We start from the raw sequence: 24,979 nt of genomic DNA on the forward strand, positions 1-24,979 counted from the left end.
GTTGTGTGCTATTGTAAAATCTTAGAAGTATGTTTAGTACATTGTTTCTAATAAAAAATATTTTGCCACATATAGTTGATAAGAATGATGTGGCATTTAAGGCTAACTTAAAAATAATTCAGTTTACTGCTTATGAGGCTGTCCATTGAGAAAGATGCAAATCTCTAATTAGCAAGATGACAAAAAGTGCAGAATGTGGGGAAGGAGTGTTTATAAAAAGACAGTGAATATGCACTATATACCAAATGTTGCAATATCGACTGATTTAAATCAACTGCTCTTTTCCATAAAAGGTAAATATATTTTTAAAATTCTGTGAAATTCAAGTCCCATACCCTATGGTTCTGTTTTTTTTTTCAGGTGTGTACTCTTGCCATTGTTGGGAATAAAACCACCTTCACAGAATCTATTCATCGTCGTAGACTCTGTCGATGAAGGCTGCAATTATACGGAAGGAGAGCAAAGGCAAGCAGGCCTGTCACGGACTATAGCAGAGCTTCTAGCAAGTCATCATGAGTTCTTCCCACCTTGGTTGTTGCTTGTCTGCTCTTCTCGGAAACAAAGTAAAATGGTGACAAAAATGTTCACAGGTGAGCTACTTCTCCCATGTAACACTGCTTGTTACACAGAATGCTAAAATTCTGTTTTTGCCCTGCAGCTTTATATTTGTCTTCAGGTTTTCTTATTTTTTTGCACCCGCTGAGTTTTATTTTTAAAAGACAGTGTCCTATAAACTATGTTCTTTTACATTTTGTCAGGTGGGTGGACTAGACATCATTCCTCAAAACTGATATTGTTGTTCTTTTCTGCAGTCTAGGTTCTCAGAGAGCAATGTTAAAGCAAACTCTTCACATTATGTTCCCACTTGTGAATTCTACATCTACAAACCAGTTAAATCCACAGTGTTGGCAATTCCTATTTCATATTCGTAGGCCCACAAAACTGATAATGTCCAGAATCTTGAGGTCACTTTATTTACATTGGTGAAATCCTGTAAGTGAACTCAGAATCACATTGAAAAATAACCCTCCATGGGGATGAGTATATGCTTTTGATGAGGGAATCCAAATTTATAACATCCTACCTTTTACTATAACAGCTTGAAATACAAAGAAATCAGTACAAATGATTGAAATTTAGATTTAACTTGTTTGAGTGTCAAATCCAAATATTTATTGCAATTCTTGGATGTAACCCAGTTGCACCTTAGTTTATGAATGTATTCTTTACAATGATTGACCTTGTAGATGTTTCTTATTGTTATATCAAATTGCTCAGCAGAATAAAATTTTGCAGTAAATCCAAGGCACTATATGAGGAAATATTGACTTTTGTGTCACCTCCAGATGAAGAGATCCTTTCTAGGAAAGCATATTCAGCATATGGACATATTCAGCTCATTTTTTCAAGTTGCTGCAAAGACAAGGCAGAACCTATTCAGTCAAGAAGACACTGCATAATTTTTACACGCAGGCAGGACAGAAAATAATGAGAAGCCTCTTGGTACCCTTTTGCCTCAGTCTAGGATTTGAAAAGAAGTGTTTGTCATTAAAAATATTTACACACTGGAGTCCATGGTTAACTATCAGCTGAGTTTGTGCCTGAAGTTAATAGTATCAGTGTTGCAGTGGTAGAAATAATTTGGTATGCAATGATGGTGACTAGGTGAGCGGTTGCATCTGCCTTTTTTAAATCTGGAATGCAGTTACTGAATTTTTGCTTACCATATTTTCCAATTTCACTGTTGTGGCATCTTTGGAGGTTTCAGGATAAAAATTGCCATTAGGAAAAGTCTACAGTGAATGCTATTGCTTCACACCTGACCACAAAATTTGGGTCAACATCTATAGCTATCCAAACTTGTATTTTCCAATATACTACAAGCAGTATGTTCAGTATGGGAATCTGTTTAGCTCAGTTGGCTGGATTGTTGGTTTGCAGGACAGTGTGGTGTCATTAGTATGGGTTCAATTTCCATCACCAGTTTGAGGTTACCATGAAGGACTCTCCTTCTCAACCTCTTCCCTTACCTGAGGTCTAGTGACCCTCAGATTAAATCACCACCAGTTGCTGATCTCTAATAAGAAAGCAGTCCCTATGGTCTGGCCTGATAAGACTATGGTGACACAACAACAACAGCAAATACTCAGTGCAGGATATTTAAGCATATATCAGTATAAGTCTCATTGCAAAACTATAATGGTATCATTCTGTAGGCTATGACTATAATTGTGCATGTGTATATTTTCAAAAGTATTTTAAAACAAATCAAAGCTGAACTTTGAGAGCATTTTCCTGTCAAAAGCTACCTTAAAAATGATTTCCTGATGTGAAGGTAAAATTTTGGAGAGACAATGTGATCATGTCAGTTCACATTGTTCAGTATGAACTGTATCTATAGGAAAGTAGTGCTGAGGAGCAGGAATATGCCATTTGGCCCTTCACACCTTTTTGCTATTTGGCAAGGTCAGGATGATCTGGTTATGGTCTCAACTCCACTTCTCTCACTGTAGATGATGACTTTTTTGTATACTATGACTTGAACAAAAACTATTAGATTTCTTTTAGTACCACTGAGCTTCCTCAATTACAGTGATTTAGTTTTTGCTTCATCAAGATCAATACCATGTCCATATTCAATAGTGTTCATGAGTCTCGTAATACATGTTGCCAAATTTATATGCATACATATATGTTATGCTGATTTTGGACATCTTGATTTTGTTTCTGTTCACCAGATAGTTTTGATGAGATGCAAACATATATTGTAAATGCTAAAATAACAGAGTACTTGTTATGATATGATTTGCAGAGTTGAAAAACCCAGTTTGTTGTAAGAGCTGACCGTCTGAAAACTTGTTTGTATCAATGTTATCCTCACTTTACTTGACTAAGCTGCCTGAAGTGTAATGGATCAAAATTCGCCATCTTGCTGGCTTAACCGCCATCCTCTTTTTAATACAACCCTTGCAAACCTTGTTTACTAGCAAGATTGATTGCTTACATTAACACAGACTGTTCAGTCTCCTTAATATATGGGCATGCTATATAATAGTGGTCTCCAACAGTAAATACCAAAAGATTATATCACCATTTTGCTTTGTGATTATGCTGTCTTGTGGAAAAGTGACACAGCTCCAGCTGAACATACTTTGCTTTGACTTATGTTGGCATTTATGTGGAAATATTGTGACTGTTATTCATAAAATTTGCGAATTTTGGCAGAAGGTACTACTATGAGTAGGTGAAAGTGCAGTGTAAACAGTCAGGGTTTCAGATTGAGCATCTACTGGTCACTCCTTATCCATGCAGCACCTTGTAACAAAACATCAGTTCAGAAAATAATAATTGAGCTGTTGCCTTGTTCTTTATTAATTCCTGGAAGCATGTAAAATGGCTTCATTCATCCAGCCTGTACATGGATATTTTGTCATCTAGATTGAAAGGCAGTTGGACATGTGCAGATCATATTGCAGCTGATAGAATTGAATAGAGCATAGTACTATGAAATACCAACATAAAACCACATGCCTCTTATCGTTGGAAGGTTAATTAGTTGAACTCGTGGAATTTATTCAGAGTGTGTTTATTATCTCAATATCCATTTGGCTCTGCTCCAGTTCTTACAGTTCCAACAGAATGAGGTTCAGCCACCTTGGACACTTGGGTGCCTATCTTTCTGATGTGGTTTGGATGTTTGTTTCTGTGAAGGCATTAAAAATTAAATTTACATGAGCAGTTCATATTGTAACCAGCTCTCTGTGTACAGGTTGCTTAGGTATGCAGCTTGTTTGTGACCAGTGGCATCTAACAGAAATAATTAAACTTGGATTTTTTTTTCCCTGTTGTGTTATTTAACAATTTTCATAGTTGTTACCATCAAATACAGCACTGAAGAGTTTGTTTTTTTTCCATATAGTTATGATTGTGATTGAGGGGGCAAAAAATACCTTCTATTCCCTGATATCTCGGGGTAGGTAAAGAAAGTACACTGATGAGATCTGCTTACTGCTGTTTTAACTGAGGCATAATTGTTTTTTATTGTCTTAATGTTTTATATGAAAGATTTTCTTTTTACAAAAAGCTGTATTTTAAAGCTGGGAAGAAAAGACGTAGCATACCAAATGTCTCATTAGAAGATCATACTGGCTTTTGTTATCAGTCTACACGTTATAAGAAATCATGTTAATTACTTGATTTCGAAGTTTAACTAGATTAAAACTCTGGTGTAAGCCTGTTGATAAGAAAGCAAATGTGCTGTCTAATGCTTATTACCCAGCTTTATGAAGCAAAATCTCAATGAAATGAGATGACAGCACAAACAGGTCTGTGCTGCTTAGCACACAGAATTGTGATACAGCTTTTTATCGTTAAATTATTTCTACCTGCTGAGGACATCATACACTTCCACCACACACACCCTGTAGCCTACCACTATAAATTCATTTTTGGACAAAACTAAATCTCTTGACAATCTGGATGACTTTTTTTCCATTTTAAAAGCTGCCTCAATGGTTAACTATACTTTGCTTTGAAACATTGTTTGCATTTTCTTCGCACTTCCTGCTCAGTCCCACAATCTAACTTGTCTCCTCAATGCTGCCAACACCAGACCTGTTCAAGCGTATGATACTGCTGTGCATGAGCTGGGTGGGATCCCAGAACATGCCAAGAATTGGAGTTCCCAACCTCTAACAACAGCACGCAAAAGCACTCCATAGTGTTCTGTCACCCCCATCACCCCACACTCAAAATAGGTAAGATTGTATTTCTTCACAATATCTGGAAACATTGCATTGATGATTTTTTTATTTCTTCCTGGGCATTTATCATTGCAAATCTGTAAACTAAATCATGTTGCTATACAATATGTATTTTAATTATTCTAAATTTTTCTTTAAATTCTTACTTTGGACATCAGAAATGTCATTTACCAAACCAAATTAGTGTACAAATCTTTTTCTATGAAGTGTTCTGATTGCTTTGTGGGGAAACTACCTAGGTTCTGAAACCTTTCATAGAATGGCTACAGCACAGAAAGAGACTGTTAAGCTCTGTTGACAGCTCTCTGCAGCAGGAACTTAATCGCCAGTGCTCTCCATTTTCCTGTAGCTCTGCAAACCTTTTTACCTTTCAGTTAATCATGCAATTTTATTTTTAGGTGATGATCGAACCTGTCTCTATCTCACTCTAAGGCATTCTACTATCAATCCTAACCACTCACTGTGTAAACATTTTGTTTCCTCATGTTGCTTCTTTTGGCAATCTGGTTTTCCATTCTTCCTGTCTGTTCTCCCTATTCACTTTGTTCAGAATCCTCATGAATTCGTATAGCACAATCACATTTCTCCTTGCTCTCCCTTCCTGAAGATAAACAGTTCCAGCTTTTCCCATGTATCCACATAATAGAGTTCCTCATACTTTAAAAACATTCTTGTAAATATTTTTGGTGCCATCTCTAATGTTCTTCACATCCTCCTTTCAGTGCTGTGTGCAGTTTCTGAGACCAGTGCAGCAGATAATTGCTTCATATCTTCATCTGCTGTTTGTCCACCCATTCCATCAGCCTGTCTCTTTTTTTTGAAGCTTTGAACAGGATTCTCATTCATGGTCTTAAGGCATGCTTCTATTTACTAGATTTATCAAATTGTAAGCTTATGGGCTCACTAGCTGCTCAGCAATCAGCTGTTTTATCTGTGCTGTGATCAGTTATATTAAGAGATTAATGGAACTCTTGGTATCTAAAACTCTGATCAATTTTGTGTTACTACCCTCTTTATTTTTTAATTCAGTATCCTAGATTTGGTCGGTAGATAGAGCATTGATTTTGAATCTTCGATAAATGGATCAACTTTAGTTTTTATGCTGATTAATTCAGCCTCACTTGTAATCTAAATTAATTAAATATGGTTAAGAGTTTACCAATATTCTCACCCAACCCTGTTCTATTGTTTCTTTGCAGTCTCTGTTGATTGTGATGTTATTCTGACTCTACTTTTTAATTTTTCCTGCCTTAGTTTTAGGTCCTGCTCCTTTATATCTGGCTTGCAATATTCTGGCATGTTTTTTGAATTTCTGCTGTGCTGTCTCCCACTCCTTTATATTCAGTCTACAATCTTTAGATGACTAAACTGTGACTGTGGATGGTCAAGAGAAGTGCACTCTTTACTAAAATAACCATAAGAGGATAACATGATCAAGATGACTCTCTGATCAAAAACCAAATTGCCTGTTAAGGTTCATACTGCAATGTTGTGATATCTCAGCAAGAAACCATTATCCCATTCAAATAGAAAATAAAACTGATGAAGGAGAATTATAATCTGGAGCTTCTCCAACAGCTTAGTGAGTAAGTGCTCCCATCTGGTTGTAATGATTTATCTACCAAAAGGATTCCATGTGTGACTATTGACTGCGCTGGGCTATCTTTCCCTCGGGTGATATGAGGGGTATTAAAATTTGGCCAAGCACCTTTCCTCTTGAGAAATGTTAGCCACTATTTCTAACCCACATTATCATAAAGTCATCTCTGTTAGGGAGTTTGTAAGTATGGATATCTGATCTGGGTATGATTGAACTGAACAATACCAATTTCTCCCTCCCATCTAAAGAAAGAAAGTAAAGAAAAAATTGCATTTATGTAGTGACTCTTATAATTTCAGAACTTCACAGAATGCTTTACAGCCAGTAAAGAATTTTTCAGATGTAATCCCTATCCTAATGTTTCAAAAGTGATAATATGTTGTGCACAGCTACATCCTACACATGGCAATGTGACATTGAGACTATAATCTATTTTTGTGGTATTAATTGAAGAATAAATATTTCAGGACATCAGAAATCACTCCCCTCTTAGGATAAAGTCATGGAATCTTTTCCCATCCACCTGAGACATTGCATCAAAACTTCAATTTAACATTTCATCTAAAATACAGCACCTTCAGTAATGCAGCAGTCCCTCTGTTTTTTGTTGGAGTGTTAGCTTTTATTTGTGTGACCCCCCCCCCCCCCCCAATCACTGTGAATATTCAAGGTTAAAGTCTGAAAATAACTTACAAATACTGGCAGCATTTGTAGTCTTGTTTTGCAGCATGAATCACCACTTCAACAGTTAAAAGAAAAACATTGTCAAGGAGAATGTAATCATGTTGCATTAACAGGCTGAGATAAAATCAGTTTGCTATGTTTCAACTTGTTGAATAGTGCTTCTGCAGAAAAAGACTACATTTTTAGTTTGTAGTCAAGAGCGTCTCAGTATTATGAGTTTTGAACTTATTACATTTCATTCCATGTGTCTTTCCTCTCCTTGTTGCCCCACAATAGTTTAATCAAACTATACTGATTTTATAACTTTCTGAGGTGGTACTGATAGAGGCTTTAATTTTGTAATTGGATTTATTTGTTATTTGGAGTATATAAGGGACTGGTTTTTTGCGAGTTGTGTGCACTGCCCTGGAGTATTGAGAGACTGGGAACACTCATTTGATAACCAAGAGCCTCAAAGGGAAACCAGGAAATGCATTTGAGTGATTGTTTATGGAAAAAGAGGAAATTAATAAATCAAGCAGTTTAGTCCACAATTTCCTTTTGAGTATAAAAGTGATGTGTTTTTGAAAAAAATCTGAACAATGATGCAGAAGGCAAAGTTACAGGGTAGAAGACCTGTAAGTTATGACTATGACATGCAATATGCAGAAAACTATGGGAACTCAATTACAATGAATTGAGGTCTACCAAAATTGCTACCCCAGGGCTGCTTCAAAAGCATGCTACCCCTCTTTCCCAGAAACAAAATACAGCAGGCCAGAATGACATTCATAGAGACTGGTTTGTAGTCAGGAACTTGCCCAAATTCTATCTCCTTCATGCAACCCTACTCTGAATGAAAATTACCAGTGATGTTTTTGACTATTACAATTTGGAAATTCAGAGTTTTCTGTCTGTGACTTGTACCAAAGTTAATTGCACAGGTGTGCACATTGTTTGTAGGCAAGGATGATTCTTTTAAAATATTGAATAGAGTTCAATCCAGATGCTAGGAAGGCTCTTCCACTCATTAGAGAGCTCATGATATCTTGTGTTAGCAGAAGCAATACTGGTTGTGTCAGGCTATCATGGCAGGATGAGACCTTAAGTGAGCAGTAATTGTTCATTTAAGTGCCTGAATTTATGATGGTGTAGGACAGCTGCCGACAAACTTTCTTGCCCCAGACTTGTGTAGGGCAGAGACAGGAAGTGGCAGGTTCCCCACCTTGCAGCCTTCCACCGACAGATGAAAATGCATTTCTATTGAACTGTAATTAAATGCAGTAAATTGATTGTTGGGCTTTTGTGTTTAACTTTATAGTAAAGTATATTGTACTTTTGCATCCTGAGGCTTCTCTTTGCTTAATTATGTGACAAGCGACCATGCCGTTGAAATTTAGTAGAAACATGTACTTCTAAGTTTATGCAAGTGCAAACATATATGTTTGGAAAGCAACAAATTCAGTTTACAAATTTTTCAGTGAATGGAACGAAGTCCCTCTGCCATGGCTTTCGGGGAAGTAGGTTTCGGGGAATGACCTTGTTTGGGGAATGACAGAAAATAGAGCCACATACTACAGGATGTAGCTAATCCAAATACTACTACTGGAAGTTGTATCCTCCTAAGCAAGATGACATGTTCCCAAAAGCCAGTGCATAGTCACAGAGCTGCCTGCTCGGCATCATCATCAGGAGCAGTGGTTATTACTTAAGCTGCATCTGAAGGACAAGGGTCATCAATAAATGTGCATCCTCAAACATAAATTGGGCTTGAGAGTTGGCGTTAGTCAAACAAGAGCCCATTAAGTGGGAGACTGGGAGGGTCACCATGGATGATGCAGGTGAGGAGCAATTATGTGTACCAAAGAATGCTCTTTGGAGGGTTGGTGCAGACACAATGGGACAAATAGCTTCTCTGTGCTCTGTAGGAATTCTATGATTCTAAGCAGGTTGGCCATCCTTCTTGGTGCAGAGAGCTATTGAATGTGATGATGAACATGCCTGTGAAGCCCCCAGTGTCTCAGCTAAAGAGATCGCGAGGAGGTTGACTAACAGTACGGGCTCTATATTGAAAGAATTCCTGTATTTAGCAAGGTCAGATTTTGTAGAGTTTGATCTTGTAAGAATTTGATGTATGCTTCAAAGTAATTTAGTGGATTATTCTTACATAAAATTGTTGATTATTAAGTTACTTCTCATTTTGTGATAAGGCCCAGCTAATGTGGAAAGCATTTTCGATCAACATAGAGTTTGAGGCAGGATACGTGAAAGAAAGATTTGTTCTACATAGTCTGTGATCATGTGACTTTTGTAAGAGATTTGACCAAAGTTTAAAAAATGGCAAGAAATTACTGCTCGAGTCTGCAAGAGCATGCTTTGAAGCACATTTGGAGCATCACAGCCAAGAGTGAAGGAGAAATCCTGAAATAAAGTACCAATCAAAGAAATTGTATAATTTTACTCAGTAAAAGAAATTAATTTCAGACAATATGAATGCATTGGTTACGTCTGTAGACCATCTTATAAAAAGGCTGAGCATTACTGGCAAATTAATATTGACTGCTCATTTGAACTCTGAGAAATGGCAGGGGTTAGACAAGTTAGAGTGAGGGTTATGCGACAAAGCTCAAGAATTGAAGTTCATAAAACCCAAGAACTGCTGGAAAGCTGAAACAATCATTTCAGTACATTTGAGTATAGGAATTGGGAGATCATGTTGTGGTTGTACAGGGCATTGTACAATTGCTACATTCAGTTCTGGTCTCCATGCTATAGGAAGGATATTGTGAAACCTGAAAGGGCTCTCAAAGGATTTACAAGCATGCTGCCACAGTTGGAGGGTTGGAGCTACAGATAGAGGCTAAATAGACTGGGGCTATTTTCCCTGGAGTTTTAGAGGCTGAGGGGTGACCTTACAGAGTTTTTAAACATGAAGGGCATGGATATGATAAATAGACAAGGCCTCTTCCCCAGGGTGGGCGAGTCCAAAACTAGAGGGGAAAGATATGAGGGCCCTAAGGGGCAACTTTTTCATGCAAAGGGTGGTGCGTGTATGGATTGAGCTGCCAGAGGAAGTGGTGGAGGCTGGTACAATTGTATCTTTTAAAGGCATCTGAATGGGTATATGAATAGGAAGGGTTTCGAGAGATATGGGCCAAATGCTGGCAAATGGGACTAGATTTAGATAGGATATCTGGTTGGCAAGGACGAGTTGGACCGAAGGGTTTGTTTCCATGCTGTATATCTCTATTTATATAAATGATTTGGGTGTGAACATAGGAGGTATGGTTAGTAAGTTTGCAAATGACACCAAAATGAGAGGTGTAGTGGACAGCAAAGACGGTTGCCTCAGAGCACAACAGGACCTTGATCAGATGGGCTGAAGAGTGGCAGATGGAGTTTAATTTAGATAAAAGTGAGATGCTGCATTTTGGAAAGGCAAATCAGGGCAGGACTTAAACACTTAATGGTAAGGTCCTGGGGAGTACTGTTTAACAAAGAGACCTTGGAATGCAGGTTCATTATTCCTTTAAAGTGGAGTCGCAGGTAGATAGGATAGTGAAGAAGGTGTTTGGTATCCTTGCCTTTATTGGTCAGTGCATTGAGTATAGGAGTCAGGAAGTCATGCTGTGGCTGTACAGGACATTGGTTAAGCCATTACTGGAATACTGCATGCAATTCTTGTCTCCCTGCTATAGGAAAGATGTTGTGAAATTTGAAAGGGCTCAGAAAAGATTTACAAGGATGGTGCCAGGATTGGAGGGTTTGAGCTATAGGGAGAGGCTGAATAGTCTGGAGCGTTAGAGGCGGAGGGGTGACCTTATAGAGGTTCATAAAATCATGAGGGGCATGGATAGGATAAATAATAAGGTCTTTTCCCTGGAGTGGGGGAGTCCAAAACTACAGAGCATTGGTTTTAGGTGAGAGGGGAAAGATATAATTGGGCCCTAAGGGCCCATGTAGAGCATGGTGCATGTATGGAATGAGCTGCCAGTGAAGTGGTGGAGGCTGGTACAATTACAACATTTAAAACTCATTTATATGGGTATGAGTAAGGGGAGGGATTTAGAAGGACATAGGTCAAATGCTGGCCAGTGATGCTAGGTTTATTTCGGATATCTAGTTGGTATGGACAAATTGGTCCAAGTTGTACATCTCTGTGACTTCGACTGTATTAAACAGAAATTGATGGAAATCTCAGCACATCTGGTGGCATCTGTGGAGAAAAAAGCAGACTTAATATTTTGGGTCTGGTGACTCTTCATCAGAATTAGCAGTAGCAAGCAAAAGATAATATGTATGCTGAAGACAGAGGGTGTAGGATGTAAATAAGTCAGAGGATAGATGGAGATGGAGCCCAGAGGGGGAGAGAGGCATATGGGCAAACAAAGGGATGAAAGTTGCTAAGCCAGGGAAGGAGTAAAGCTGGTAATGGAGACTATTAGGTGAAAATAAGTCAGCAATGCTGAAAGTAACCCATATAATAACAAGGCCTGGTGTGTGGCAGTAGGTAAAAGCAATGGAGGAAGGTGTTCAAGCCCTAAAATTATTGAACTCGACATTGAGCCCTGATTGCGGCAGGGTCCCCATGGGGAAAATGAGATGCTTTTCTTCTAACCTGTGCTAAAGTTATGCTGGAGCACCACAGCAGGCTCATGACACATATTGGCCAAGGAACATGGTGCTTTGTTGAAGTGGCAGGTAACTGAAAGCTCTGTGGACAGAATGTAGGTGATTCATAAAACAATCGCTGAGTCTGCGTTTCATCTCCCCAGTGTAAAAGAGACCATATTGTGAGTAGCGAACACAGTAGATTAGATTGGAGTACAGGTAATTTGCGACTTCACCTGGAAGTAATCTTGAATAGTGAGGAGAGAGGAGATTAATTGGTGAGTGTTGCACTTCTGTTGTATGGGAAGGTGCAATGGTGGTGTGGGAGAGCAACAGACGGGTGGACCAGAGTGCCCTGGAAGGAGAGCAGTCCCTATAGAATGCTAACAAGGGAGGAGAGGGGAATATGTCTCCAATGGAGGGATCACGCTAAAGGTGGAGGAAATGGTGGCTTATGATCCTTTGAATGGGAATGCTGCTAGGTGGAATGTGACAACCAGCAAAACTCTGCTTTGTCTCCACAGATGAGTTTTTCCCACAATTTGTTTTTTTTTCTTATTTCGTAAATGTTATGTTAAATGTAATACAATGAGGGGATCAAGCTAAATAAGCGACCTTCATGACAATTATCATCTGACTTAATTTCACATATTGGATTGAAATGTCATAACCCAAGAAGTGAATCCCGAAAAGAGTATAAGGGCTGTAGGAGTAAACTCAAGATGGAAATCAGAAGCACAACAAGGGGACAAAGTGATAGCTTTGATAAATAGGGTTAAGGAGAATCCAAAGGGATTCTACAAATACATTAAGCACAAGAGAGTAAGTAAGGAGAGAGTAGGGCTCCCTAAAGATCATTAAGGTCTCCTATTTCTGAAACCGCAGGAATTGGGTGAGATACTAAATGAGTATTTCACATTGGTATTTACTGTGGAGAAGGATGTGGAAGCTAGAGAAATTGGAGAAATAAATAGTGATAACTTGAAAAATGTCCATATTGCAGAGGAGGTGGTGCTGGCATTCTAAAACACACAAAGGTGGATAAATCCCCAGGACCTCATCAGGTATATGCTAAACTCCATGAGAAGCTAGGGAAGTCTTTGCTGGGCCCCTTGCTGAGATATTTGTTGTCATCGATTGCCATATTCAGGTGCTAGAAGACTGGAGGGTGACTAATGTGGGGGGGGGAGCGGGGACGGGGGGAGAGAGAGGAGGCGGCCCTGGTTTGTGTAACATTTGGTAATCCGTAGAAACTGGGTGTGTTAAATCCTTCAGATTTCATTCTTTGGAGGTTTGTCTCGTTAATTTCACTCTCTTGTGGAGTTTCTTCACTCATGCTGTAATATGGTTTTCTACCTGTGGAGCCACCTGTTGGTAGGTGTTGGTATCTGCAAGTAGTGTGTTTGCTTTTTCAATGTACTCTGTTCTGTTCAGGATGATGGTCATCAGCCCTTTGCCTGCAGTGCATAGTTAGTTTAAAATAGTATAAGAAGCACCACCTGTGTTAAGTACCTAGTCAATATTCATATATTATTGATCCTTTGTCTTTTGTCTTGCATGTATCTCATAAGCAAGAAGCATTTAAATATATAGTCAACTTGAATTTTGCTGAGAAAAAAAGACATTTTTATCAAAGTTTTTTGTCTTGCATTCGTTAGGACCTTTTATAAGAATACCAATTTAAGAGGAACAAACAGCATTTATCCTATATATAAGCGAAGAGTGCTGATTGGTTAGCAAGTGGACTTCAGTTGGTTGAGACATTGCCATTGAGAATGTATAAATTGATTATTGATGGTTAATTGCCATGGAAGGATTTGAAAATAAGGTACAGAGAGAAAACAAAGATCAGATGTTTAAAATCAAGCCATTGCAGGACCAGAACCAATGCAGATCAACAAGTGCAAGAGTATAGCTAGATAAGACAGGTGCACGTAAAACATGAACAACAAAGTTATTAATATTCCTATGTTTACCAAAAACTGGAATATGGGAGACCAAACTAAGACTGCATTTAAATAGTTAAGTATGGAGGTTCAAAAAGAAAATCTTGCATGAACGTTTCAGCAGATGAGCTAAGAAAGGAGCAGAATTATGAGGTGTTTCAGACATGGGAATAGATAAACTTAATGATGCAAAATAAGTGACCAGTAGTTCATTTCACTGTCAAATATATCACTAAGATAGCAGGCAGTTTAGTTTAGGCTCGTTGTGAGAGATGGAGCCAGCGGCTTGGGATGGAGTTTTGACTGAGCACTGAAGACAATAGCTTCAGTCTTGGGTCCAAGGTTAAAGGTTTGGCAACAGGTAGAGAAGGCATTGCCTGAGATATTTGGCTATGATCATACAGATGAGATTGGAATCAGGCAAGTGCACTCTCACCCAGTTGGATGACAGTAGAGGAGGCAGGTAAAGGATGAGAACAGTGTTTACTTTTATCACATTCACAAAGAATGTCTTTTGTGATCTTGATAACACCTTTTTTTTAGTACTATGTCAGGAATAAAAATACAATTGAAATTGGAAAATGGAATTCTGGGAGACATGGTCTTACATTTGGGAGGACAAAAACTTTCAAGAACTTGAAAAAGAAATGGGAGATTGTAGATGGGCAACTGTGACATATTCCATAATTTTCTTTTTGAGGAGAGTTGATGGCAGATTTAACTGAGAGAATACACCTGAAGAGAGAGAACTTTTAATATCAACTGACCTGAGGCCCAGAAGGAGAAGTTGGGTGATCAGATTAGTGGGAATATGGTCAAAAGAACTGGATGATCTGTATTCAGAGGCTTGAGGGGAGATAGGAGCGAGATGAGTGAAAAGTACAAAGTTCGTTGTGGTATCGGGGAGCTTTAAAGGAAATTTGTTTTGGTGCACTAGTGGAAATGACAGAAATGATATGGACAGCTAATTATGCATTCATGAGCTCCTCAAATATTTTGGGAGGACAAAGGAGGGAACATGGGGCGTTTTCCAGTAGAGTCCAGAAGGTGGGTTACCTTTCAGTTTTACAGGATGATCCTGGAATAGTGAATAGTTTTACCAGGGTCCAAAGGGTGCTTTTAGTGGTCCTGCGACATCTAGCAACGAATTGTTAAACAGTCATCTGCCATACCCTGGGCCAAGGTAATATTGGTCAAGGAACTAATTCTCCTTTATTTGTGATTTTATTCAGTACAAATCATTATTTCATTCACAACTTGTCTCCTTGATAAGAATGAGAACTAGGAACAGGAGTGTGCAATTCAGCCTCTCGAACTTGCTCCGCCATTTAACACGATCATGGCTGATTTCATCTCTGCCTCAACTCCACTTCTCTGCCCGCTCCCAATAACCTTTTAACCTATTACTTGTTAAAAATCTTCTATCTCCTCCTCAATTTTATTCATTGTCCCAGCATCCACCACACTGGTGAACTACACAAATTTGTGAACCTTTGAGAGAAGTACTTCCTCCTTATAACTGTTTTAAATTTGCCAACCTTTAGCCCAGTTAGTATGACCTATCATGCTAAATTGCCAGACAAGAGGAAACATATACACTTTGTCTACTTTGCTAATCCTCCTTAGCATCCTATGTACTTCAATTAGATCTCTCGCCCTTCTGAATTCTAGCGAGTATAGGCCTAAACTGCTCATTATCTCTAGAACAGGAGGATGTTAAAGCCAGCAGAATGGAAGGCCCAACTGCATTCTCTAGGATATTGACCCAATCCATCAATGAATTTTAGTCCTCCAGTTCATCCAGATATCATTCATACCCACTCACATCCATACCCACAATGGGCGTAACTCATGAACCCTGTAACAACACTTGTCTTTGAATTGATCATGTAATTGTCAAAAAAAAACAAGCATCCCTCAAACCTCTCCCTTGAAAATCCTATTAAACTAATAATGAAACCATCAAAGCAGACAATTGAAAGCCACTTTGTACAGACACTGTTCTCTCATAAAACTATCGATCAAACTTCCCAGTGCACCTGTGTTGACAACAGTCCCACATACCCCCATGAGTTGAATCCGTAGTGGGGCTTGGAACTCAGCTAAGTATTCTGTAAAAACAAATGTAATGGCAGTGGGTAAACTCAAGCAAGATAGATCTGCATAGAAGCATTTATTTTAACCCAGTTGGTTTTTGTCTTTTTATGTTTCACATGAATCTCATCTCTCACTATTAATTTTTCCTCTATTTGTGCAATAAATATCCCTTGAATACAGCATTTTCTGCTTCAACTATCCAATATGGGTCAAGTTCCATATTCTCATCACTACGTAAACAAATAATTAATCAGGATATTTGATCTCTCATTGTCCTAGATAACCCACACTTTACTGATGTAGGAGTCTAAAAGTTGAGATCACTTGAGTGCTTGAAACTGGAGCTGTAGAACTGAACCTGAAAGTAAAACTGATTTTAATAAGAAAAAAATAACATGTTTTGAAAGTGGTAAATTAATTCTTTAAGATACAAACTAGTGATGTGTGGTTTATCTTTAGAGGAGTTAGGAAGAAGTTTCAAAGAGAGCAAAAGAAGAAAGGAACACATCATGAAAAGTGTCTAATGAGTAGTTCCCATTCATCTTGACCGTACAAATGAGCCATTCAGACTTCGAATTTACAATAGAAACCATCTTCCCGAAAAGACAATTATGTTAATCCCAGAGGTAGTAATTATAGATGACTTTCACTGTGTATTGATAATTAAATATGTTCTATCAATGCCTGAAACTTGCAGTTTGGGACCACCAGAGTCTCATTTGTGCTTTCCTCTGCTAATGTAATTTGCATGTTTGACCTTGCCTTTTGAAACAAAAGTTTTTCTGGGAAAGTGCAGAATCAGATAATTATTATCCCTTTTGCTACCTCCACCTAAATGTGGAAACTTATCAAATCTAAACCACCAATAGGAATATTTGCTCACTCTTAATCACAGTGGGGAAAAAGAAGTGTATATGAGATAAATAGAATAAACTATTACAGTAATAAGTGTCAGAGAATACAAAGCTCCATCACATACAACATTGCATTACTTGTGTCAGCACTAAACCTATGTTGTGCTTTCCTTACTTTACGTGACAGTATACTGTGTTGCTTTAGACGATTTATTGGTACTGATTATTCAACAATGTAACTTCCATGGGAGAGCAAATTTACTGTGGGCAGACTCTTCAAGGCATAATTGCTATGGGGAGCTTTTCTTTTACATTTTTTGAATTATGTTTAGCTGCTTTCTTTGTTTTGCTGTGCTCTTCAATGTTGATCAGGGACTGACTGGAGAATACTTTATTGTTAATAATCACTGCAAATAGCTAAAGCAACTGACCAGTCTGTTCTAAAGCTGACATTTAACTGGTAAGGAAGTAATTGGTTCCATAACACTGAGTCAATTTATTCTTAAAGAAAGGGAAGTTGTGGCAGTGTGATAAATGTCACATTACCGTTTGTATACTTAGAATGCTGAACCCAGACATTAATGTGAAGAATCTTTTGTTGCTTGTTCATGACTCCTATGATCTTAAGACTGCCATTGCGTTTGATAATAAAATCCTTCTATAATAACAAGGCATAGCAAAATGCTGTACTCATGAGTCAATATCCATATAGATTTGAACAAAATCTTAAATTCTATTTATTGTGAAATATTTCAAGCTATCAAACTTTTGTCTGACCTTACCATACAAGTCAAAACCGCAGCTTTTTGGCACCTAGCTATATTTCTCAAAATCCGTGCTGTACAGTTGGTAAATTCAAATTGGGCAGCGGTTTTAAGTGGAATCTCGTGTCCATGTTTTTAGCCAACAGAGAAATCAAATATGGTATACTTGTTCTGAAACTGAGGTCTAAGGAGTCAAATAGGGTATTGCGATGTCAATGATAAACTTTTGACTTTGTTTCCTTTGGAAAGTGAAAATGCAGTCCTTCATAATTGTCCACATTTAGCCATATCCAATCTGAGAACTTTCATCATTATATGATGGTAAAAGAGGATGATTGTGAAAAAAAAACCAAAGGGCTGGAAAATCTTAGCAGGTCTGGCAACATCTGTAAAAAGAGGAAGAGTTAATATTTTGATAGAGGGCAATCCCGAAAAAAAAATCGGATGAATTAAAATGTAAACTCGTTTTCTGTCTGTACAAAATTTCAAACCTGCTGAGTTTTTCCAGAATTTTTTTTGGTATTTCAGATTTCCAGCATCAGCTGCAGTATTTACTTTTATATTTATTTAAGGTGATTCCAAAATCAAGGAGGAGGATTCATGGGGCTGTACCCAAGCTGAGTCACTGCTGTTAGAAAACAGTATATTGGTCATATTTTTAAATTGTTGGGATATTCATAATATTACATTTAAAAATCCTTTGGAAAACAAATTTGTCAATTGATGATATGGATATTTTAATTGTCAAAAGTGCCTTCATTTGCCAAGAATACCAATTATGTCCCTAAGCTGGATACATTTTTAGTATTAAGTCTTAAAAAAAACTGAAGCTGACACTACAGGTAGAAATACTAAGTTTGTGTGTGTGTGTGCGCGCGCAAAGAAACTGGTGTGTGTTTTTTGAAAATTGTTCTTTAAGTTGAATCCATATTAAATCAAAATGGTTGGTGGAGGCAGAAACCCTCAGTGTTTAAAAAATGCTTGGATGTATGCTTTAAGTACCATATGGCTATGGATCAAGACCTGGAATGTAGGATTAGGCTGAGTAGCTTTCTTATTTGGCATGGAAATGAGTCATATGGCCAACTTCAGTACAATAGAACTGCCCCCTGGAATTCTGGACCTGCTACTCATTATCTTTGACATACCATCCATCATCCTCGAGCCTTACTCTATCTCCTTTACCTTCCCTACTTTCACGTGACTTCACCAGTAACCTTCCCAGTATGTCCCTTGATCTTTACACAATAATGTCTGACCTACCATTCTTAGACATTGACTTTCCCAAGCTTGCTTCTGTTGTTCTGTGCAAGGCTTTATTAATTTAAGGCCAGTTACAACAGCAACAGCCCTCCCCCCACCTATCACATCCTTGGTCAGCCATGCCCCTTTTCACAGCTGCTACCCAATTTCAATCATCGGTGCTTCCATTTATGTGGTTCAGAAGCTTCCCATTGCAAGAAAAATTGGCTCTTACATGGTTCAAGAGGGCTGCTGCACATCATATTTAAGCAGGTGTGAATCCAAAGGAAATGTTTCTCTTTTTGTGATATCTTATTTTAAAAGGTAAGCTTAGTTCTAGCAAAGAAGCACTTTAATGAACAATCATAAAAATGCCAATGTGTTGAGAGATTCTGATACTAGACATCAGAAAACTCAATCTAGTGCTAACTTTATACATGATCCAGAAGCTGATCGTTCTCCTACCAATCACTTAAGTGTCTCAGCCCAATTTGTCTTTTTCAATTCTAGGACCTTTACTAAGTTTCTTGGCATATGTCTACATTTCTCCATGATCTAGTTATCTTTTGACATCAGATTCTCCTGTGTTGGTCATATCTCACCATGCGATATAATAGAAGATCAATTCGTTATCTTAGAATCCTGCTCCAATGTCATCATAACTCAAAAGTGCCCTTTCATCGTAGACTAGCCATGAAAACATTAACCTGTTTGCAATGACAGGACAGGAATCTGAATCAACTGAATAAAACTATTCAACCATGCTAAAATTTACAATTAAATGACTTTGCTGTATTCACTTTCAGCCATTTATTCCTGCATCTCATTATTAAGTGTATTTTTTATATCATTTGAGATGGGGATATTTATTATAGATTAATATGCATGACATTGAATTTACTTCTTTGGAAAATTTGTATTTCACAAAACTGTTAGTGGTCATGCTGCATAGAGAGCTGTATTATGACCTATTTGATTTATTATGGAGCACGAGGATACGTGAATGTCTCCTCTCATGTCCACCTATTGCCATTTTGCTGGATGTTAACACATAAGCAATTGGCGCCCTAAACTGCTTTGGCTATGTTAAAATATTTGTGAATATTGCAAATTATACAATATTAGTGGTAGAAAGGTTGCTTCATGGATAAGCCTGACATTTTCTTCATCCATGCATGCTTTTCCAGGTTGCTTGACCAAACAAGGAACAGGCATTTTTGATGCTAGTCGATTTTCTCTGCCCTAACTGAGCGCATCAAGTTTCTGTGTAATGTACCTGTTTGTCATCTTATTGGATTTTCAAAGCACAACTTGTGATTTGAAACTTGGGCATTTTATGCTTCTATATTGGCTGACTGACTAATGAAATAAATTCAGAGCTTTTGGGAAATGGAGGGAATTAATTGATATTATATGATTTAAATGCTTCCTAGATAAATTTGTGACATTGGCAAGCCTTTCCTGCAGGCATTGTCCAAATTTCTGACTAGCTTAATAGTGAAAGGTTACTCCTGTGGCTCGTGTAACTAGTTGATAGTTTGAACAAAAGGAAGAATATGAATAAAGCATGTAAGGTCCTAAAAGACTTGATAGTTGATATGGGGGAGGGGATGGCAGTTGTTGTCTCTTAAGCATGGGGAAAACCAGAATTAGAGGAAACAAATAAGAGTGAGGTCTCCCTTAAGACTGGATGAAGAGAATTCTATTCTGAGGATCTTTTGATTTCAAGGGAGATTTTATCAAGAGAAGATAAAAATGGAGACGTTTAGGGAGGGAATTTCAGTACTTCAAGCAGATAAGCTAAAGCAATGGCATGAATAGTAATATTACAGTATTGTATGACCTTTTGTGATTGAGAAAATATGACTTTAGATGGTGAGCTCAAGGTCAGAAGGACTCAAAGATATGAACTGTGAATGTTTTGATTCAGTCTCAGTCAGTGGCTCAGGCTGGAGATAGAATCTGTACTAAGGGAATACAAGTTGTGGCTGGGGCCAAAGGCTAAGGTTTTAATGACACCAAATTTAATTAAGTGAGCCAAAGCTCATCCAAGATGTGTGTTAGACATGCAGTCTGGCATTGCAAGGGAAATGGAGAGGTCATGAAATTTACAGAGGTCCAAGAAGGATGAAGAGGGGTTGTGTGCCATGATCATAATTGCAGATATTATTTCTGGCTTTTATTAGGGCATTTGGTTGATGTGGCAGCATAGAAAACTTAATTAGGGAGATGGAAAAACAGGTGTGAGAAAGAGGTTTAAAAAATTTGAAAAAGGAGATTGTAGATGGGACAGATGCTTGCAAGGGTTACACAGGATGGTTATTAGTTGGGTATCAAGTTGTGCAAAAGCAAATTTTATAAGAGACCATCAATAATTCATTAAACCTTTGCTTATTCATATTCTTTGTTTTATCTTTCAGGCTTCCGGAAAATTAGCTTGGATGATCTGCGTAAAGCCTACATTGTAAAGGATGTACAGCAGTATATCTTGTATCGTCTGGACCAGGAAGAAGCATTAAGACAGCACCTGACAAAAGAAACAGCTGAAATGTTAAACCAGCTCCATATTAAAAGCAGTGGCTGTTTTCTTTATCTTGAACGTGTCCTTGATGGAGTGGTGGAAAGCTTTATAATGCTGCGAGAGATTAGGGATATTCCAGGAACATTGAATGGACTATATCTTTGGCTTTGTCAAAGGCTTTTTGTACGAAAACAGTTTGCCAAAGTGCAACCTATTCTAAATGTAATTTTGGCTGCCTGTAGGCCATTAACTACTTTGGAATTATATCATGCAGTGTGGACAAAAAATATAACCATGACAATTGAAGAATTTCAACGGAAATTAGATATTTTATCAAAAGTTCTTATAGATGGCTTGGGAAGCACTAAAATTCTGTTTCATTACAGTTTTGCAGAGTGGTTGCTCGATGTGAAGCACTGCACACAGAAATATTTGTGTAATGCAGCAGAGGGTCACAGAATGCTTGCCATGAGTTATACATGCCGTGCAAAAGAACTTTCCCCTTTGGAGGTACAAGAGTTTGCACTGCACCTGCTTAATTCTAACTTGCAGTTAGAGCCACATCACTTGGCCTTGTGGATGATCTGGAATGGCACACCTGTGAAAGGAGCCTTGTCAACAATAGTTCCTAAAGAGCAGGAAATACTGCAGCTTTTAGTAAAAGCAGGAGCTCATGTGAACAGTGACGATGATCGCACATCTTGTATTGTACGCCAGGCTCTGGAGAGAGAAGATTCCATTCGAACTTTACTAGATAATGGTGCTTCTGTTAATCAGAGTGACTCAAATGGAAGAACATTATTGGGTAGTGCAGCCTATAGTGGAAATTTGGATGTTGTTAACCTCCTGATATCTAGGGATGCTGATCTAGAAATTGAAGATAATCATGGACAGACAGCACTTACACTTGCTGCTAGGCAAGGTCATACAAAGGTTATTAATTGCCTCATTGGACATGGTGTTAACATAAATCACACTGACCAAGATGGCTGGACTGCATTAAGGTCAGCAGCTTGGGGAGGACATACAGAGGTGGTATCAGCACTTCTCTATGCTGGCGCAAAGGTAGATTGTGCAGATGCAGACAGTCGAACTGCTCTCAGGGCTGCAGCATGGGGAGGACATGAGGACATTGTTCTCAATTTACTCCAACATGGAGCTGAGGTTAACAAAGCTGATAATGAAGGAAGGACTGCACTAATTGCAGCAGCATATATGGGACATAGAGAGATAGTAGAACATCTGGTGGATCATGGTGCAGAGATAAATCATGAAGATGTGGATGGTAGAACAGCTCTGTCAGTAGCTGCACTGTGTGTTCCTGCAAGCAAAGGTCATGCATCAGTGGTTAGCTTACTGATTGACCGAGGAGCAGAGGTTGACCACTGTGACAAAGATGGTATGACTCCATTGTTAGTCGCTGCCTATGAAGGACATGTGGATGTTGTTGATTTGCTTCTTGAAGGAGGGGCAGATGTGGATCACACTGATAACAATGGTCGTACTCCACTTCTGGCTGCTGCGTCCATGGGTCATGCATCAGTTGTGAATACCTTACTGTTTTGGGGTGCAGCTGTTGATACTATTGATAGTGAAGGAAGAACCGTTCTGAGTATAGCTTCAGCACAAGGAAATGTAGAAGTGGTGCGTACTCTGCTGGACAGAGGACTAGATGAGAATCATAGGGATGATGCAGGTTGGACTCCATTACATATGGCTGCATTTGAGGGTCACCGACAAGTATGCGAAGCACTTATTGAACAAGGTGCTAGGACTAATGAGGTGGACAATGATGGTCGTATTCCTTTAATACTAGCAGGACAGGAGGGCCATTATGACTGTGTGCAGGTTATGCTTGAAAACAAATCCAATGTGGATCAGAGGGGTTACGATGGTAGAAATGCATTGCGTGTTGCATCATTAGAAAGTCATCGTGATATAGTTGAACTGCTCTTGAGCCATGGAGCCGATGTGAATTACAAGGATGCTGATAGCCGCCCAACGTTGTACATTTTGGCGCTTGAAAATCAACTAGCAATGGCTGAGTATTTGCTAGAAAATGGAGCAAATGTGGAAAGCACAGATGCAGAGGGGAGAACTGCTCTTCATGTCTCCTGTTGGCAAGGGCACTTGGAAATGGCCCAACTTTTGATAAACTACCATGCTGATGTCAATTCTGCTGACAATGAGAAACGATCAGCTTTGCAATCTTCTGCATGGCAAGGGCATGTGAAGGTTGTGCAGTTGCTAATTGACCATGGAGCATTGGTAGATCATACGTGCAATCAAGGTGCTACTGCTCTTTGTATTGCAGCCCAGGAAGGACATGTAGATGTTGTTCAAACATTACTGGAACACTCAGCGGATCCAAATCATGCAGATCAATTTGGACGGACTGCCATGAGAGTTGCAGCAAAAGGTGGCCATACACAGATTATAAAGTTATTGGAGAAGTATGGGGCATCGAGTCTAAATGGATGTAGCCCTTCTCCAGTTCACACAATGGAACAGGCAGCCCCTCAGTCTGTCACTATGAAAATGCACTCTTTAACAATTAAATCAAATAGCTCTGGCAGTACTGGTGGAGGTGACCTGCAGTCTGCTATACGTGGTTTTTCTAATGGTCCTCAACACCCTTTCAGTTCACCCTCTGAATCTCCAGATTCAACAGTTGATCGACAGAAGTCCTCACTGTCTAATAATTCACTGAAGAGCTCTAAAAACTCCTCTCTTCGAACAACATCATCCACAGCAACTGCACAGACTGTACCCATGGACAGTTTCCATGGTATGTCATTCACAGAGCAGATACAGCAGCATTCATTACCACGTAGTCGAAGCAGGCAGTCTATTGTAAGTCCCTCATCTACTACACGATCCGTAGGACAGCATGCTGGTTCTCCAACTAGTGAGTATGAATGGGGACAAATGAAACCCAATGTGAGATCTTCTAAAAGTGGTAAAACTGGACACATTGAACCTAGCGAAGGTTCCACCAAAATTGGTTCATCTGGGAAGAGATCAGCCCAAAACAAGCAAAACAACTGCCCTCAGCCAAAGGTTTTGGAATATGAAATGACACAACTAGACAAACGAACAGCCATAAATAAAATAATACAGAATAATGCAGTGCCATTAAAACAAGTACCACTTGAATCACAATGTAAGATACTGATTCCACACAGTGCACAGGAAACTTCAAGGGCTCAACAACAGTTCTTAATACAGCAACATGGGGAACAAAAGAAAAGAAATGGAATAATGACAAATCCAAACTATTTACAAGGGAATCCTGTTCTCCTGGGCAGGGTTGCAGTTCCAAAGAATGGACAGGAGAAGGGACATACTGAATGTTTGGAAGGTTATCCATTAGCAGAGACTGAACTAAGTCTGAAGCAAGCCCTAAAATTACAGATTGAGGGGACAGATCCTAGTTTTAATTACAAGAAGGAAACACCATTGTAGCAGGTACTGTCAAGCTAATTTGTATGTAAATCTATGGTAAAGTTTTCTCTTTTTGTTCAGTGTAATTTGATCTACTTTGAGCCAATAGGTGTAGAATAACAGTAGTGAGCAGTATCTGGATCAAGCTCACTTTCATATTTCTAGAGCCATTTCTGATAGAGGAATACTTCAGTCTGAAGCATGTCATGTGCAGGAGCATTCCAATATAAGGGATAGATATTTAGCTTAATTGCCTAAGTCTGTGCTGATGTAACCTGACCTATTTTAAATTCCTCAATGGAAAAGTAGTATACTCTGGCAGATTACCAGCCAGATGATGAAGGCAAAATCCTTTCCCTTAAGAACCCTACAATCTTAGCTTGGAGATTCAGATATCAAATCCTAGCTTCTGCTGATATTCATAGTTGAGCATCCCCCAAGAAGGAAGTATGTCTCACCAGTGGAAGAAATGAG

At 38.7% G+C, this 24,979-nt stretch overlaps 1 protein-coding gene across 2 annotated transcripts in view; it reads left to right on the plus strand.

The window, feature by feature from the left end:
* Positions 1 to 24,529, plus strand: part of ankrd50 (ankyrin repeat domain 50) — a 77,112-nt gene extending 52,583 nt beyond the window's left edge. For both annotated transcript variants that reach the window (XM_072584178.1, XM_072584177.1), the window contains exons 3-4: positions 361 to 590; positions 20,961 to 24,529. In XM_072584178.1, the coding sequence (XP_072440279.1) occupies positions 361 to 590; positions 20,961 to 24,526 (3,796 nt within the window). In that variant the 3' untranslated portion in view covers positions 24,527 to 24,529. The remainder of the gene's footprint in view (positions 1 to 360; positions 591 to 20,960) is intronic.
* Positions 24,530 to 24,979: the final 450 nt, after the last annotated feature.

This window comes from Chiloscyllium punctatum, chromosome 14 (genome assembly GCF_047496795.1).
Source record: "Chiloscyllium punctatum isolate Juve2018m chromosome 14, sChiPun1.3, whole genome shotgun sequence".
Lineage (NCBI taxonomy): Eukaryota > Metazoa > Chordata > Chondrichthyes > Orectolobiformes > Hemiscylliidae > Chiloscyllium > Chiloscyllium punctatum.